Source organism: Plasmodium coatneyi, chromosome 4 (genome assembly GCF_001680005.1).
Source record: "Plasmodium coatneyi strain Hackeri chromosome 4, complete sequence".
Lineage (NCBI taxonomy): Eukaryota > Apicomplexa > Aconoidasida > Haemosporida > Plasmodiidae > Plasmodium > Plasmodium coatneyi.
In genome coordinates, this window is record NC_033559.1 from 463,399 (window position 1) to 483,127 (window position 19,729).

Consider the following 19,729-nt stretch of genomic DNA (forward strand, 5'->3'; position numbering starts at 1 on the left):
TCTACGCTATTTAAACCTCCTCTTTCCTTGTCACTTCCATCCCCAATTTGTTCATTCCCCTCGAAGATATTTTCAACAATTTTGCTGCGTTCTTCAACATCGACATTAATTGGGGCTTCTTCCTTTTCTTTTATTTCGGCTGAGTTCTCCCTTTGCAGCTCTGCATTCTGTTCCTTATCTTGGGCCACTTGGGCTACTTCAGTTTCTTCTGGCAAGTCATCTTTGACCACATGGGCATCTTCAGCAACTGCAACCTCATAAACCGCTGCAACGTCTTCCCCCCCTTCGCTATCCAAAGCGTCTCGTTCGTCACATTTATTCACGCCACCTACCACTTCATTTTGCTGCGTGCCTTCTTCCGATTTGTCGGCTTCGCAAGTAGGCCTGTTTGAATTCTCCCCCCCATCATGTGTTTCATATGGAATGACCAAATTGCTTATCAGTGCTTCCGTTGTGCATAAGTTCAGAGGATCCTCACCTCCACTTTTCACTTCAACTTGATTTAAAAAACTGCAATTTGTGTCGATTCCTTTGTCGAGATAGTACTTTTTTAAGCTATCACTGGCATAACTGTAAAAGTCATCATATTTTAGCAAGCTCTCCATGAATTTATTTACAAGCAGTAAGGACTCCGAATTCTTTTTTTTTATTTCGCTGCTCAGAAGGAGGAAATCTTTTCCCTCTGAATTGTCTTCCTCCTCACCGGGCGCCTCTTCGCCCATTAGCATTTCATCCTTTAGCAGTTCCTCCGTTGGCAATTCGTCCACTTGGTCGTCCTCCGCGGCGTTGTCTTCTTCATCATCTGCTTCGTCCTCCACTTTGTTCACCACGACATCCATCACCTCCTCCACCACTTCACTTACCGCGTCATTCACGGTCTTTTTCCCGTTCTCCTCTTTCCCTTCTTCCATTTCTTCTTGAGAGATTCGTTCCTTTTCACTGTACGCGCTCAGGGCGTATTCTTGCTCGGTGTCCTCGTTTATTACATTTGAATGTTCCACTTCGTCATCCACTTCTTCGATCTCTTCTTCCTCGACCGTCTCCTCTTCGTTTTCCACATATTCTTCGTCTTCTTCACCGTCTTCCACGTCGTCGTTGTCCCCCTCTTCGTTTTCTTCCTCTTCCTCCTCCGCGTCTACTCCACTTTCTTCTTCACATTCTGCTTCCGCCAGCTCCTGCTCCTCTTCGACCTCTTCCTCTATTTCGATTTCTTCCTCTACTTCTACCTCCTCCTCGATTTCTTCTTCCTCTTCCACTTCTATTTCTTCCTCTTCGACTTCTTCTTCCTCCTCATGTATAACTTCTTCCTCTTCCTCCTCCCCCTCGGAGGACGAATATATTTTGCGTCTGCGTGCCGTGGGCACAGGCACTTTCACGCAACCCTTTGCGGGGACATTTCGAATGGAACTGCCAGGACTGATACTGTCATTCCTGTCATTACGATAGGAAGGCGTTTTCTCCACGTCATAATTCTGCAAAGGCCCAAATCTTACAGACTTTTCTCTCTTTAACAACTGCTTCCCATCTTTGCCCAGGTAATTAATTTTCTTCTCTCCCTTTTGAAGTCCATCCCCTTTGCCACCTTTCCTAGTAGGAATTAACTCATGTAAATTTTTATTCACAAAATATTTTTTTACAGGAGTGGCTTTTTTGGAAGACTGTTCTTTTTTCTTGTCTTTTAAAAAAATATTTTTCAAAACGTTGGTTGCGTCTACGTACTTGTATTCATTTTTAAATATGAATTTTTTTGTGTGGCTGGTTACGTTTTTCTCCTCATCTTTTTTTTTTTTTTCAAACTTATTCATTCTTTAGGGTGTTGCGTCTGTGTGGGAAGTCACCGTGGAGGGAGAAACTACCAAGTGGATCAGCAGTACACTCAAGGCGCTAAATGAACTCACTGCAAGGGATCCAATCAGGTGCCCACATGAGAGTAGACGAACTATTATCTCACGTCACTCGAAACAAATTTCGCACATAACAATTTAGAAGCGCGTTTTGATAAAAAAAGGATACTAACACATAGGAAACCAAGGGGAAATTGATTTAAAGGAATCAGGATCCGGGGGGAATCGCAACGTGGTGTATCCGTTATTCGGAACTGCCACACAAACGTGGGCGCAAACATGTGATGACCCCCCAATGCGCAGTACACGCATGTACATATGAGAATTGGTAATGCACTTATAAGGGCAAACACGAGTATGGTTAAAAAAAAAAAAAAGACAAATAGTACACACCCTGGGGAAACGCGCCGCATTGTTCGCACATAGACAAAGGTCTGCTCGCGTGTGCATATAAGGGGCTAGAACCTCTGAAAGAACTTTCGAACTACTTGATGATGGAATATAAGGACTGCTTCACAAAATTTAACTTATCCTCCGAAGCGCTAGGCATGAGCTCCTTATAGAGATGCAAAACTTTGAAACCCAGCCTCTTAAATAACTCATAACGTTCGGAAAAATAGGGAGTAAGTGTTAGGGTCCCCTGAAAAGTATCATTATTGCCTATACATTCTACAATTAGATAAAAGTCTTTTACAAAAATGGGCACACTATAGTTATACATATTTAGGACCTCTATTTGGCAATTTAATTTTAATAAAATTTCACGGACTTCTCCTACGAAGGGATAATCTAGGTATCTACTTTTTCTTCCTATTGAGCTTTGAAATGACTGTAAAAAAGTGAACACAGAACTATCGATATATTTTTCATCCAACCATGAGCAGAACTGATTGAGAATAATTAGCTGTACCTCCTTTACAAAGTACACGTAGCTTAAATAACTGGTAGTACGGATAGACATATCTGAACGAGGCAATATCAACCAAAAGCGGAGCAAGTCATTTATGAAACTTGTCAGGGTATAGGATAATTTTTTATCCTGGTATTCCTTGGCGACTTTTATCCTTAACAGGTTTGGGATGATTTGGTACATCACCTTTTCCTCCTCCCTCTTATTAAATGTTAACACTTTAAGTCTTTTCACCAATTTGTGAAGGTCCTCCTTTTTTAAAATTATGCTAAAAAAATTGATGCATTTTAAAATATCCGCTATTTCGTGTAAATTGTAAAAATTAATGTTTCTGAAAATATGTTGACATATCAGCTTCAACCTTTCGCAGTCTCTATTTTGCATCCTCCTTAACGAAATAAGGTCGCCAAGTATTTTTCCATTAAGTTCGCTTTTGTGTCTTTCCGCATGGGTATCACAATGGGCCATAATTTCATCACATTTATGCCCCCTTTCGTTACTACTCCCGTTTTCAGCGGATCTTTCATCGCAGCGTCTGATTAATTCGTTCTGCGTGCAGACGGACAAGCTTCTTTTTCCATGGCAAAAAAAGGTACTTCCTATTTTGCCCTCCAATGGTTCGTACGTGGTTGCGCCACTGGCTGGGTGGACAGGTCCATACTTGCTGATATCCCCAACGTGCTTGCGTACCTTCGTATGAAAGAAACAAGTCAAAAAAGGAAAAAAGTGTGCAATGTGAAATTAAGCAAAAGTGCATGGAAGCTACTCAATCGGCACATGCCGGAAGACCAAACGGCCGCGTTCATTTGTTAATGTGTACTTCTGCACCATTTCGTGGTTAAAAAAAAAAAAAAACGCTTACCACCATGCGCAAGGGTAAAAATTTACCCTGGGGAAGTAGGTTCCTACAAGCCGTGTTCATATTATCAATTTTAGGGACATTCCATTGGAGCAAGGAAAAAAAAAAAAGAACACTCCTCAGTTGATGAACCACAACTGTTCATTTGCCCTTATGGCGTTAAAGCTTATGTAGTACACGTAAGGTATACATTTTCGGCACATCAGCAAGGTATGTCAGGTTACAAGTACATTTTCCTCTTTTTTCCCACCTTTTTGGCAATTTTTACATTTTTCATCGAAATTTTAAAAGCTCCCTTTTTCGAACCATTTTAAACATCGGGCAGGCAAAAATATCGTTTGAACGCCGTCTCCGTTTGTGCATACATGAGGGTGCGGGTAAGCATTGAATGGGTCGCAGCTTTGTCATGTCCCTTGGTTTTGCTCCCTTCCATTTAATTTTACTTTAATGTAATATATTTTTTTTTGTGATGCCCTTTCTTTTGTGCTCATCCCAAAGGGGCTTACTAAAAATACACAGCAGAAGGGCACTATTGTTACTTCCCACTTTTTCAGGAATGAAACACACGCGACATGAAGCCATCCTGTGCGCGAACACACAGAACATGACAGACCAAACAAGCATATACATCAACACACCAATGATTACATTATGCTTTTGAACCCTACATGGTTCTTACCCTTACATGGAGAAAAACAATGAACCTTTATTTTACGCCCTTCCTGTTTCTCCTCCTTTGTAACGCATACATAATTATAGGGGTAAATTTAAAAAGAAAATGCGTCTCCTTTTTCTTAAGTTGTAATTTGAATAGTGCACATAAGAGCAATCACCACAGTCCTCTGTTCTGTTACAAAAAAAGAGTAAAAGCGAAGGAACTTAGGAAGTTGTCAACTGAGGAGCTTGAGAAGGTACACACTCGCACGTCTGTTCTATTCTGACAAATGCTACAGGGGAAAGTGGCTCTTTACCTTCCCTATGTGTCAGTACATATACATTCATAGTATATTCCCCCGAAGGAGCGCCTTCACATGTGCTCAGAAAGGTACATAACTGAAGACGCCGCCAATGTGGCCTTTACCCCTTCACCACGAACACCGCGGTATCATTTTTACCACTCCCCGGCAGGAAATCGTCAAGTGCAGACTGGACATACAAAAGTTCCAACACCAGGGGTTTCACGATATACATAATTATAACGTTTATTATGAGAAAAATGCCAAAAGAAAATTAGCGCAGCTGCTGACCATATACTATGAGAGGTACCTTGATAAGCACGTTCGTATAAAAAGTAACCCCTCTGAAGGAGCAGACATCAGTTCGGTACCATCCGCACAGGGGGACAAAGAAGCAAAGGAACCAACTAACCACGAGGAATCAACCGCCAACAGCAGTAGTGAAACGAAAACATGACTCCGGGAAAAGGAACCACGGGAAATATATAACCCGTTTTGTTTTATTTTCTTAAAACGTTTGTTTTATATCCACTTACTTGTGAACAACTTGTCGAACGTTTGCGCTTTATGAGAAGAGGCCCCATTTAACGAACCATTCTGACAGCGCCTCTTTTTGCAGGCCTACATGAGTATGAGCCTACGCTTATATTGGGATCTTAATAATGCGGGTATATATACATATAGCGTATTTTTCCCTATTTTCAAACACCTGTTTGACGTGAAAAAAATTTTGCCTCGCTTTTATTGCCTTAACTTTTTTTGTCAATCTGATCGAAACAGATTAGATGCATTACGATAATTCGTAAATAACGTATCATTTTTTGTACATTGGGTAGAGGCGCGCATTTCCCGTGCATAGCCATATACGTATTTTTTTTTTTTTTTTTAACCCCGCACCGGGAATGTAATTAATTTTTTTCCTCTTTCCACCCATTTTGCCTAACGGAGTAATTTTTCCCTAAAGGCAAAAAACATGTTATATATATTGGTCGGGGATTTCATCTACAAGGCCTTTTGACCCATTCCGTAGGGGCCACTTTGTAGTTTTTTTTTTTTTTTTCTCAACCAAATAGCGGTCACATCCACGCGACTGCGAAGAATTGCTTCAACTTTTCAACCATTTGGCAATTCATGGTAGAACATTTCTTATCCCCCTTTTTTACATGCTCCTATTTCTTCGCATAAATAGTTGAAAGAAGCGGCATGGCTGTATACGCGGGCATCTACATATAATAATCTGCCCGTTGTACAGAATAATCCTTTGGAACATTCCTACGTTGGACGTATGACCTGTAAAAAGGTCCCGTCCCCTTCCTGTCAACATAACCCCTTTTTTGAATAATTTTCCAAATTGTAAAAAATGAAAAAGTCGTTGAAGAATATCAAACTGAAATTAAGGAACAAAAAGAGGAAGGGAAACTTCGTCTCCTTCTACGACAGAATAAAAGAAATTAATGAGAAGGAGAAGCTGCAGGCATGTAGCGTCCTCGGCGGCGCAAACTACGACGATGGTTTAACTTCACAATGGATAACTAACGAATCTAAGGATGCGGAAGGTGAGGAAGCAATGCGAATTCGCCCCGCGTATGCATGTGTCATTGTATATATGATCGATGGTATACACGTCACCAGTAAACGGTGAACTGTGTTCCTTCGTTTACACCGCGCCAGACGGTGAACTACACGCGTACCTGTTTCCCCACTAATGGCAGTTACGGTATAGTAGGTTTTGCTTGTCTCACCATATTGTTTTATATATATATTTTTCCCTTTGTACCCCCTTTGTTAGACCTCAAAAGAACAAACTTCTACGCAGCGCTGCAGGTGTACCCCCAGAACTGCTTCAACAGTGACTTCAAAAAATGCTGCAGAGAACTACAACCGTATGCGAAAAATCTAATGCTCATTTTGCTAAACAAGGACAAAATTTTCAGCACCATTTTCAAGTACATAGAGAATAGCAAAATCCAAAATGACGAAAATTATTTCTACAAATTGTTGGTGATCCTCATAAAGGATTTAAAAGATGAAAGCAAAAAGTACATAGATCATATTTTAAAAATATTATACGACAAAATTAATTTTAACAATTTAGACTTGTTAGAGGAAATATTTAATACCTATACAAATATATTCAGAATAATGAATAAAAAAATTATAAGTAACGTGGATAAGTATATAAAAATATCCCTACCATTGTTACAGCATCGAAATAGTATTATAAAAATTTTCATTGCAGATAGCTTTTCCTACCTGTTGAGGAAATTATCCTTACATGATTTAATAGAGTGCTTTCAAAAATTATTTTCCTTTTGCGATTGTGTGAAAAGGAACAAAGTCAGAGATTATTGTGACACGCTGAGCCTCCTCATGTTAGAAGCTCTAAAAGTTGATAAAGACAAACTGTCCAGAAAAACTTTACCCTTTCTGAAGTTTATAATTTATTCACTATTCTTAAAAACGACATATTATTGTGAAGAGACGGAGAGTCATTATGAGCCAATTGAAGATACACACTCTATGCACTTTATAAAAAATGCAGTAGCAACCTTCTTCGTTGATATTTATAATTTTACGAAAAAGGGGAATTTTGAATTTGTGGAAATATTTCTAACCTTCATTTTGAGAAACTACTCCATTCTGTTCAGAAGATACTACACGGATTTGTTAGTTCAGTCTGACCAAAGTGCAGATGCGCTGCATTTGCTGATCAGTCAAGGGGGCCCAAACGGGGTCTCCTCAATTTTTCCCTCGTTAGACAATTCGGATGGGCACAGTAGTGAGGTGGTAACTACTGCGTATGATTTGCAAGGTGAGGATGACGGCGGAGTGGAGGCTTCTCCATCGAGCCACGCTCCAGATGAATCACCAGAGAGAAGCTCCAAACTTCGCAACAACGATCAGTTTAGTGATGATCACCCACACGTAGACACCAAACAGGCGCAATCCTCCGAAATGCAAAGGAAGGCCTTTTTCGCGAAAGAAATTTTCCACAGCTGTACGAACTTTTTTCTGAAAAAAATATTAAGCATATGGATAGAAAAAAACAGCCAACAGAAATGTATAATTGTGGAAACCGTTCTTCGCGAGCTCAGTAAATACGCCCAAGATGTGCACTGTTTGAAGTTAAATTACGTCTCCTTTTTTTATATATGGAATATCTACGACCACGTGTTCTTTTTACTAAATCGGGACGTGGTCTCCAATGAAGGCATAAAAAATATGTTCACCTCTCTAATCAATATATTTATGAGCATGGTGACTGCAGATCAGTGCAATAACCTAAGTCGCCACCACCCTCTTCGAGACTCCCTCTTCCGCTGTTTCATTCTCAACGTGGACGAACTGTTAAGCAGAAAAAATCACAGCAGCGAAGATTCACATCTGAACGATATTTTGAAGTGCATATTTGTCAACATAGCGAGAGATGTGCAGAAGGTTGACATATTTATGCGTTCACAGGAATGCCACATGGTGGACGCACTGAAGGAGGGAGCTGGCCAAAACCACTTACCCGAAGAGGAAAACATGTCTAAAAAAGTAGACCCCTACAACATCTCCGATGAGGGTGCTAATCTACATTTGGGAAAAATATTCCTCCTGTTTGACATTTTGAAAAACACAACAGGAAGGGAGAGTAACTCCACGGAGGAGTGTAAGAACATGCACAAGAAGAAACGACAAAATGGAGACTTGTGCACAGATGAGGAGATGGACTGCTCCAGACCTAGCAGCGGAAGGGGTTCCTTCCACCATGGGTCTGACAACACGCGTAATAACAATATGAGCCATGAGGATTCCCCAACACAAATGCAAACAGAGCTTCATAATTTATTTTCCATCATCTTCGAAAAAGTAACAAACATACTTGCAATTTTGAAGAGCATTAATGAGTATGCCAATGTGGACAGTACAACAATTATGAAAAACGGGGAAGAGGTTCCAAATGAACCCGAGGAAAATATCCAAAAAGTAGTACAGTTTTTATTTGCATACGTGAGCCTACTAACAGAAATAAGCAGAACCGACGGGACCATACTACTTTTATGCGAAAAACGCAATGGTAACAAAAAGGAGGAGGACAGCTTTTTTACTATATTTAGAGAAATATGCCACAGGGTGGAAGAACTGAAAAGTAGACATTGCATAGGAAGGAAACTCCACAAGGAGAACTCCTCTCCCGATATGAATTTCTACCTGAACAGCATCATATTGGATGGACATGTTATGATGACAAGGTTGGCGAAGGAAATGTATGAACAAAGCGAAGTAATCGAAAACGTCCTTCCGAGCAACAACAGGTTTTTGCTGACCTGTTTAAGCAAGTGGGATAAGCACGAGGTGTATGGTGTGGACTACTTGAAAAAAATAAAAAACATACTTACCAACCTGAACGAAATGAACTTTTTTGCACACAAAATGGATGACTTATGTGCATACTTAAAGGTCTTTAAAAAGCTGTTTCTCCATTACGACAAGGCGAATAGGAAAGAGTTCCTGCAAATTATCCAATTCGTAGTAGGCATATGTATTGCACTGAAAAAGGAGAAAGGAAGTTATCATACTACAAATGAGGACAGCACTACATCGGAAGAGAGTAGTAACCCTACCTGCTACGCGAAGTTGTTACCCCTTTTTGATTGTCTCATTTATTTAGAAAATGAAGAATACTTAGCCACGTACGATAAGATTTATGAGTCCAAAATTATTGACGTAGTAAATTATTTGACCTTTTTTAAAAGCTTCAACATTTTAAGCGATTACTTGCTGAAGGTGTGCACAAAAGTTTGTATTGTAGAATTGGTTTATCTGTTGAATGCTAGTTTGGTGAGTATCCCCAAGGCAATCACTCTTCACGTGAAGAACTTCCTGCGGTCGTACAGCATAGACAAACAAATGGACGACGAAGAGAGTTATCACCACCAGTTGGAATACTATTTTTTTGTACTAAACGAGGTTTTCAAAATGGGTAAGGAAGAGCTGCTCGCTGTGGAAGCGGAGGTGAGCAGAAAAAATGCTTCATGGGGAGATTCAGCCAGTGACATTTGTGAGGAAGAAAACACTGCGGATGACAGTGCGAAGCACTTTGTGGGGGAAATGGACGGACGAGAGGATCACAGTGAGGGTGGCCACCGTCAGCATTGCACCCCCCCCCTGAGGGACCTCATTTGGCGGAACATAGAAGAGTGCGAAATTAATATACAACAGTATGTGCACACCAAGAGGGGCAACAAACCACCCACATTGCCAAGAAGCAAACATGTGAATGCTGAAAATACCCTCAAGATTGCATTCGCCACCATCCATATGGTGATCGTGCCGCAGGTGAACAGCCTTAACAAATCGTATAGATCAAAACTGCTGGATATGTACGTTTGGATAATGAGCTATATTAATAGCAATTTCAGGCGCTTCGTCCAGGAGTTAAAATATTACTCCCTCTTGAATGTGGTGTTTGACATTGTGGAGAGTTTGAATGAGTTATGTCATGTGCAGGGGGGAGCGTCCCAGTCTGCCACGTCTACGCAGCCACAAGTTGATCGAATCACCCGCGCCGTAAAAACCTTCGTCAGCAAATTTGCCCACAGCATGAACATTTTGAGCATCCCCAATATGATCAAATTTCTGCATATACTCTGCACATACAACGAGAAACTGAACAACTACAAAAACGACATTGAAGAAATGCTACTGGAGAGGAATGTCAATATCACCAAGTTACTGCTGAACATAAAAGAGGAAGACAGCAGCGGGATTATCCCCATTTTGATAAAAATTATTTTCTGCATTTTAAAAAATAAAATGAAAAAAGGAAATAAAAAATTGAAGAAGAATATGATTTTTTACCTATCCAACATTTCTTGTGACAATTACTGCCACATCCTTATATCTGTAGTGTACCCCTTGGTGAATGTATACGAGGGTTCAATTGACTATGGTAACTTACTCAGATACGGAGAGAAGGAGAGGGTGTTGGTCAGTTTCCTCACCAATTGTCAGGGGAACTTTGCGGCGCACTGGAGGTACCAATGTGACACGCGGGCAGTAAATTCAACCATTGCGGTGGCCAGTGCAACGGTCAATACAAACAATGGGGAAGGAATTTCCCTCTGCTACGACGACGCCTTTAATCACTCCAGTTGGCACTTCGGCAACCATATAATTGAAATAAAGAAAGATGCGCTGTTTAAAAACTTCCACTTCAACAAAAGCATTAGTCTTTTTATCGAGATACTGAAGATCATGAAGTACAAGCTGGATACCTACATGGATTTTTTTCTCCACGTCTTTGTCACCATAAGTCACTACATCAATGTTTACCACCTGATGAAGAAGAAGGCGAAGGGGAGAAGGATTTTCCTGGTGGTTAAGAAGATGGAAGGTAGAGACAAATGTGGAAGCGACGACGGGGGGGAGGAGACCCAAATGATTAGTAGCCTCGGCGAAAGTGAATACAAGGACGGGGCGAAAGAACACCAGCAGAAATTTGATCACGAGTTTGATAATGAGTGTGAGCGTGCCCCCCCCAAGGAACACACTGTCGAACTGAACGTGAAGAACTCCTACCTGAAGAACGCCAACAAGAAGTGCATTGAGAGCATCCAGTTTATCATGCTCAACTACGAAATGACAACTGCCAATTTGGAGAAGGCAAAAGATTTCTTCACCTTCCTGTTTAGAAAAAATTTGAAGAACATAGGGAAACCAAATTTGTTCCTGAAAATTCTGCTTGACATTTGGAGTAAGAACGAATCGTATCACGGGTTCTACGACAGTATCGTACCTAACTCTTTACCCGTTTTGGTGAAAGCTGTGAACAACCCATTAATTGTCAGCCGATTGAGTTACACTGAATGGAACGCACTCACGGAGAAGGTATTCGATGTTGTTTTGCGCCTCTGTGGTTATGACCATTTGGAGGGCAACGAACTGAATTGGCGTAAAGGGGAAGCCCCCATAAAAGAGCAGGAGCGCATTCGGGGGAGAATCAAAAACAGGGGAGTACAGACAATCGTGGAAAAGAGAAAAGGCTATGACGTGTCCCCTTCGATAGGCATGAAGATATTGAATCCACTCATTTCGGACATTATCGTATGTATTAGGAAAACCATTTTAAGAAGGTACAAACAGTTCCTTGAGGAAAAGGAAAAAGGAATCACACTTCGTAAAAGAAGCAAAACAGATGAATTAAAAATTATTACCAATAAAGAACTATACATTCTAATTGAATTGTCTTCCGTGAACAAAAACCAGAAGTACAATTTGCACGTCATTAATATAATTATCACCTTCGTGCTTATCAATGTTAAGTCGCTACATAGTACAAATTCGGACCACGTGCAGAAGCTCAAACTTATATTGGTAGCTTTGAAGAGGTTACTCATTAATGTATCAAAGGGGGAAAATGAGTACCCAAAATGGAAGGGAAAAAAGAAAACAAATTACAACTTATCCTTCTATTATGAAGCGACGAGGAACGCCACGCCCAGATGTGCAAATATGTCCCATGTAGACAATGTAGAGGAAAAAAAACGTGCACGAAAAATAAGCGTATACTCATTTTGTCAGCACTCCTATCACTATTCGCACATATTGTACGTGTGCTACAAACTAAAAAGCATGGTGTACGAAATTGTCCAGAGATGCTATGACGTCAGCTGTAGAGTCCTCGCCGGGGATCTCCTAATTATGATTGGTTGCATCTTTCTAAAAATTAGAAACATAAACAGATATTTAGAAAATTTTAAAAAAAATATGGACACCTTTTTAAAAAAAACAAACGAGCTTAATTATAACTCCAAAGTGGTCCTAAAGCAGATCATGAAAATTCCTTTAAAAAATGACCAAACCAGAAGGCAGAATTATTATTACACCTTCCTTCAGATTGCCCAGATATTTTGCGGTCTCAACATTTGCAATGACCAAATCTCCCACCATGAATACGACGCGGATGTGCAGTTTTTAATTTTCCTCGATTTGTGTAATGTGAAAATGGCTACCGTTATGAGGAGTTATGCGGTGGAAGGGGAAGAATACCCAATGGGAAGCCGCAACAATGAGGAGGTAAACAAGGGGAAGAAGAAGAAGACACCCAGCAAATACACCTTTGATCACCTGTTTTCAAATAGCAACAAGTTGTTCCATGAAATCCTCGTGAGGCACAGCTCCTTTTTAATTTTCAACGAAGCGACCAACGATATGGTTAGAGACAAATCCGTGCAGTTCGTTTTGTTCTTCCCCCAATTCTTGAAATGGCTACTACAGGCGTATGAAAGGAGCGATGAGAATGTGCACCACCTGAGCATCGAGAGAGACGTCAAAATATGTGTCCATTTCCTAGTTAACATTATAATACCCAAAGCGCTCAACGCACTAAAAAAGAACGTCAACGATTTTACCAAAATTGCGCTGCAGATTATCTTCACAACGGTGAAGCTAGTTAGCCCCCACATGGACGCACTCAAACGATTAGATGTTGAACCCTTTTTAAGGGAGGTTAAAAATTCTCTGGTAAAAAATTATGTACTCAATGCAGACACAGATTCTTTGTTCTGCTTTAGCGCCGTGAAGACGAATAAGAGTGAGCAGAGGCAACCCTCCGAAGAGGAAAGGACGAACTTCAAAATGTTGGAAAGGTTGCTATTTCACGACTTACATCACAACCTAGTTGGAACATTTCATGAGAATAAGTCAAATAAGATTGGGAGGAAAGATGAAGAAAATAATAAACGTACATCCATAATCGAAAATATAATAGACCTTAAATCAGAGAACAACTCCAAAGGTGTGGAAAAATTAATCGCCATTACCCCCCTATTGTGCTACTACACCATTTCTAAGATTGTAATTCCACTTGCACTGAATTACATCCTCCAAACGAGTTCAAAAAAAGAAACATACAACAAAACACTAAGCGCAAATAGCATCAAGCTTCTTGGCACGTGTACCGAGAGGGTGGGTATCAAAGTTGTTTATAACCTTTTGGAGTTGCTTCTTTCGGAACTGAAGAAAAACTCATTTAATAAGGTATACGTCGAAAAGGCAGTAAGTCACATTGTGAGGACGTACGATTTTAGGGAATTCAGGGGCATGGAATTGGAGCAGAATTGGGCCCGCCCAGGGGGAACATCCTCGGATAAATTTCGAAACGGGGACGAGGTAAACCGCGCCGCAGAGCAAAATGAAAGAATCCAAATGGGAGAAGTCAAAGGGATAGAAGTTGCAGTGGAAGACGCACCTGTGGAGGCCGAACCGACGGGGAGGGGCAGTCCCAGCCCGCTCTGCCACAAGTTCATCCGTCGCATCCTGCCACAGTTGAAGCAGCTAATGTTCGACAAATTCGCAACGAACGACAAGAAAAAACAAAAAAGTTACATAAACGACCAAGTCGTTGACTTCAAAAATAAGGAGGCAGTGGCCAAGGCAGACATCATCATATCATTTTTAGTAATTTTAAACAAAATGAATTACAATTTTGAGAAAGAGTTACACAAAATAATTTACAGATTATGTTTCTGCTTGTCATCCAAAAATAACAATGTAAGAAGTGAATCGAAGAAGACCATGTGTTTCATTTCCATGTACCTCGGTTTGAGCTACTTCGATTTGATCATAAAGCAAATGTCGGATTATCTGACCAAGGGATATCACGTGCCGATATTTTTGTGCACAGTTAACTCCATCCTGGAGTCTGTGCTAAAGAAGAAGGACAAATTTTTAGACAAGAATTACTTAACCATCGGTTTGAACGTTCTGAACGATGGGAATATCAAAAGGTCCAAGAGGAAGGACTCCAATCCGCGCAGCGGAAGTAGCGCCACCCCGCACGACGCCTTCTGCACCAACATTTTTAACATGATCAAGCTAGAAATAATAAACGAAATTGACAAAAATACTGAAGATGTTAATAAGAAGCATATAAAAAGAAAAACGAAGGAAAGCAAAAAGACCTATGGAAAGAATATCATTAAGCTGTTAACAAATATAGTACCCGAAAAATGTATCGAAAATAATATCCTCACATTTTTAGAAAGCTTATTTAGTGGAGAATCATTCGAAAATAACGAAGTGGATAAAAATTTTATTTTTAAAAAAAAATATATTTTTATCGTATTGTCTTACTTCAACAATTTTGTAAAAGGAATAGAAGAGAATAGAAGTCTCTCCCCCCATTTTGTCCTAAACATTATTTACAAACTGTTAACCAAATCGGTGTATTTTTTCAGAGGGGATGATTATCAAAATTTGTGCAGTGTTATGCAAAATAGCTCCATTTTACTTTTTAAATATAAAGTCCCTGACCAAGCAGTGCAGACCTTTGGCAGCTTCAAGAAGGGTATCCAGTTTTATGTGCCTCAGGAAACAATGGAGGAGAGGTACTTGGGACTTAATTACCAAAACAAATGTGTCCATTACCCGTCTAAAGGGAATAACAATATGCATATAATACAGGGGTCATTTCAGGAGAAAAGCATTTATGACGCTATTGGAAAGACGAAGAAATTTGATTTCCAGGTACTTGCACAGGTGTTGGCTAGGTGTGCCCTCAAGTTGTTAGCTTACGTGGTGAAGCGCTCGTCAGAGTTGTTCACGCAGGATATAAGGTTAAGAAGTAATTCAGATGCTAATGACAACATAGATGGTGTTATACAGGGTGGGAGATACCCCTGCGGAACGATCAAAGAAACGCCAACTTTCTACTCCGCGTCCACCACCGTGACGAACGTGGATGATAAATCGCCTGGAGAAAATGAAAACGCGCAGAAGGGGCAATTCACATTTATCGGTAATGACAAGGGAAGCACCGCAGAGGCAGTCATCACCCCCGTGGGGAACAAAACTAATAACAATTGGGTAAACCCGAACAATTGGGGCTCCTTTTCAAGCTTCCCGGAATTTATAGGCCTAATTGAACCGCTCCTTGTGTACTTCTTCTGCTACGGAAAGGAAGACGTATTTGTTCTATCCTCCAAGTGCATCAAAATTATTAAAAAAAAGAAATTCAGCGATTTTAAAAAGTTTGGAAAATTAATTATCCTCTCATCCGTGGATATACTAAAAAATATCCCCAATTATTACAGCAAAGAATTTGATAAGCTCATTCTGTCATGCATTGACACCTTGACATATCTCATACGGGGTAACAACAAAAATGATATTATATCTTGGCTGAATTCTGACCTATCCTATCGGGGAAAACCTAATGATAGTGTTGATGAGTCCACAAATAACGACACTGTTTTGAAGAAAAAGAGAAAATTGGAAAACGGCACAAATAGTAAGAATCCCCATGACCCACATCACAAGATAGCAAAGTTGAAGAAGCAGAAAAAACTGAATTATTTGCTGGACGAAAAGGTCTTATCTATGCATTATCCCACCATGGAAGGGGGAGAAAATTCCCAGGAGGAAGAAGAAGAATCGACTAACACTCTACGATACTGCCTAATTAACCAAATTTCGATGCTACTAGAAAGTAAGAATCACGTGTGGGAGTTACTAATATTATTTAAAAACTGCATGCTGCGGGAAGACATAAATAACCTCATCAAGAAGGGGGCGATTATCCTAAAAATGAACAGCTGCATTGATCAAATTTTTACCATCATGATAGAAGAGTCTCATAATATGAAATTGTCATTTCTGTGTGGACAAATTTATGTCGACTTTTTGATGCGCTTTCCTATATCAAAAAAGGAGAAGAAAAAAAAGTTTTTCCAAATTTTAAATAATTTAAATGATGAAAATGACGACTCCAGGATTGCCACTTTGAATGCCCTCTACGTCTTCCTCAACAGATCTAACGCCAAGTTATTAAAGGACGAATTTTATTACGTTACTTTTGCCAGCATCATAGTGCATTTTACTAATGAAACAAATTACAAGTGCAAGAAAATGTATATCTTTTTGACCTCATTACTCTTCCAACAAGTGAACGATTTGACCTATGTTTTTAATTCGTATAAAATGTTAAAGCGGAACTTACTCTTTTGCGAAAAGACATCTTTCACGTATACCTACTTGTATTTGCTTCCCCTCTTCTCTTCCATTTTTTCCGAGCGGGTTGATACATATGGGCAGATGATTCAGGGTGATGATAAGCTGGAACAGGATGAGCTGAGTTCAGTATCGAAGGAGCACCAAAAGGGGAGACGAGACAGAATATTGCAGCTAACTTTGTGGGGGAAAGACGTATCGATGGAAAATGACAGAAACGGCGAATCTAGTGCATGTCTCCAGGATGCACTTAGTGTGGGTAACTCCCTTGGGGAGGACACCATGAACGAGGAGCACAACACCATTAGAAATTACTTCATAAAGGAACTACTTAGAAGCACGAAAAAGTACAATACGAAGATGAGCCCAAGTGAAAGCGACGGTGTAGTTTTTTCCCCCCCTAGTGATATGACCCTTTTTATGAAAAACCAATTGGAAGATTTGTTCCTATCGGTCATGTTTTACCTAATCGACAGGACGTGCGCTGATGTGAAGGCGTTCATGAAGGGGGACAAGCTGTCTCTTCAAGTAATAACCTCCACGCAGAACATTACCCATTTTAGTAGCAACTATGAGATATACGCACAGATGGACAAGGATTTAGTATACCTCTTTTACAAGGCACTAGAGCAGATTTTTACCCATATGGATATAGACTTGATAGAAAATTTGGTGCAAGAAAAACACGCCCACAAAATGTACAAGCGGTACTTCGTAAAGGAGGACCAACTAGTGTATACCAACGGAGGGTGTACAACAGACGGAGAAGAAAAAGAAACAAACGCAACAGCTAATGAAGACACAATCCACGACAAATTAATTTTGTACTTTCTGTACTTCTGGAATTTGATCATACAAAATGGACTGTTCAATAAGAACCCATATGTGCAAATCATATCGCTGAAGATGCTGCTAAATTATATAAGTAACAAAATGACACGCCCGTTTTTCCCTCTCCTATTGGTCAAGCTGTATTCTTCGGATAAATTTATTATCAACCTGGTTTTAAAAAAAGTCCTGTCCCTCCTGTTAAATTCATACTTTCTGGAACATTTCTATATATACCATAAGGAAATTAGTGTTTTTCTGTCCAAAATTTGCGTGCTGTTGGTTAACTTCCCGTGGATTACCAACGGGTTTGATGACCAAAGTGGTAGCGAAGAAGTAGCGTGTCAGAGCTACTGTGTGGAAAATTGTGGCCAAGTGAAAGGGCCATGTAATTCACCCTGTGATAAAGACACCGAGTATTCACATGTTACCGCACATCGAAATGGTCCTAGCGAGGAGACTTCCGCAAAAGAAACCCAAATGGACAACCATTTTAGCGGCGCAAGTGATGTCGAAGGAGACGAAGAATTCAAAAAAGTGAACACAATTTTGGAGAAAGAGCAGAATGAGCAAGATAAAAATACTTCCTACGATCGGGTGGAAGTGCTAATAAGGCCAAATTTGAAAATAAACAAGGAAATGCTTTCCTACAGCAAATTCTTCTTAGTCATCGTTACCCTCTCACGTGCCATAAACATCCATTTGATAAACAAGAAAAAATCTTTTGTGAGAATTCTAACAATTTTAAATACGTACAAAAATATAATTCAGGATTTTCCCCCAGAACTTTGGTCCGTCCAGAATGAAATAATTAACATCGTCCTTCCCTCCTTATACAAAGTAGCTTCCATATTTAAAAAGAAGTAAGTTTCGCCGCGCGCACGGTGCGTGTGCATCTAGTACGTATTATGTGCACGTTACTTATGCATGGTGTACCCCAATGCTTGTATGTATAACGTGTTTATAAATTGTGGCCTTTCGGGTGATGCTCCTTCTGTACTTTATGTACTGCTCAAAAGTACCATTTTTCTGGTTTTCACACACCCTTCTCTTTTCTTCTTGCAGATACTTTGTCGAGGATGAAAAGATTTTCGAAGAAGCGAACACATACAATAAGCTCCTTTACCTGTCGAGCTACGCGTGGGACATTATTTCTCATCTGGAGGAAAAACTGCAAAACGATAGGGGCACTTTTAATAAAGCCTTCGTTCAAGCGAGACAGGTACATTTAAAAAGAAAAAAAATTATGCTTCTTCTTTCCTCTACGCATTATGTATGTAACAATTTTATTGTTCACCCAAAGGGAATATTTGCAAATTTTATCGCATGCGCACAGTACATGCATTACTTATGTGTGCCCATTTTTTTTTTTTTTTTTTTTACTCCCCCCCTACAGAGGATCAACCGAATTAGGTTTATTAAAAGAAAAAAGAAGAATTTGTTAGCCTTGAAAAATCCCAAGCTGTTTACCCTAAATAAGTTAAAAAGGAGGGAGAAAAAAAAAATGCAAAAGAAGAAAATGAAAATGAACCTGTAGAACAAGTCTACATTTGGGGGAAGGCTTCTCCACAGGGCCTCACCCCGCGTGCGTGTGTACATATGTAAATGTATTTTTTTTCTGCCGTCACAAATGCATATCTGCATAGCTGCTTCATTTTAACAGTAGAAACACTTATTTTAGTAAGAAAAAATTAAAATGAAAAAGTGAAGGGGAAAAACCCGCTAACCTTTTCGCAATTTCAAACTTACTCACATTTGGAGGTCACGAAACGGAATGGGGCTGGTTGTCTACACGTTTGCGCATTTGCACGTGTACAAGTGCACCACTCGAATAAGGTTTCCCTTATAGGGGTCTTCAAAAAAAAATTTTCATTATAAAAGTTGAGTTAAAAAAAAAAAAAAAAAGGATGCATTTGAGCCTAAATTATCACTCACATGGGTTGCAACAACCCCGGAATGCATAAAATGGAAACTGCCATTTGTTGTGTCTTATGTATACTTCTACCTGATCCTTTTGAGAGAAAAAAAAAAAAAAAAAAAAAAAGTACAAATGGGCAGATCTTCTATCAAAATAATCATACGTATTACACACCAATAAGGGCAAAATAGGGTCTTACAAGAATTTCCCTTCTGTTGTTTGTTTACCATTTGATAATGTAGAAAATACACACCTGCTACAATCTGTCCATGATTATTACATGTCAAAATGATTGGCTCGTTTTTCTTTTCTTCCTTTTTCCTTTCTTTCTTTCTGTTTTTCTTTTTAAATTTTCTTATTGTATTTTTATATTTTTTTTACCACCTCTATGTATCAAAGAAAAAATAAACAGCACAT

General features: G+C 39.7%; 3 protein-coding genes across 3 annotated transcripts; 2 read left to right on the forward strand and 1 right to left on the reverse strand.

The window, feature by feature from the left end:
* Positions 1–2,328: 2,328 nt before the first annotated feature.
* PCOAH_00007070 (Uncharacterized protein) lies at positions 2,329–3,676 on the reverse strand (the record flags this gene model as incomplete). Its single annotated transcript, XM_020057517.1, has 2 exons — positions 2,329–3,444; positions 3,617–3,676. The coding sequence occupies 2 exons, from the start codon at positions 3,674–3,676 to the stop codon at positions 2,329–2,331; spliced, it is 1,176 nt and encodes a 391-aa protein (XP_019913096.1).
* A 605-nt stretch (positions 3,677–4,281) lies between these two features.
* On the forward strand, positions 4,282–5,026 carry PCOAH_00007080 (50s ribosomal protein l29; the record flags this gene model as incomplete). The annotated part of the gene is made up of 2 exons (XM_020057518.1): positions 4,282–4,524; positions 4,742–5,026. 2 exons carry the CDS (start codon positions 4,282–4,284, stop codon positions 5,024–5,026), a joined length of 528 nt encoding a protein of 175 aa, XP_019913276.1.
* A 903-nt stretch (positions 5,027–5,929) lies between these two features.
* PCOAH_00007090 (Uncharacterized protein) lies at positions 5,930–18,931 on the forward strand (the record flags this gene model as incomplete). Its single annotated transcript, XM_020057519.1, has 4 exons — positions 5,930–6,125; positions 6,359–18,257; positions 18,460–18,616; positions 18,791–18,931. 4 exons carry the CDS (start codon positions 5,930–5,932, stop codon positions 18,929–18,931), a joined length of 12,393 nt encoding a protein of 4,130 aa, XP_019913174.1.
* Between the last annotated feature and the right edge of the window lie 798 nt (positions 18,932–19,729).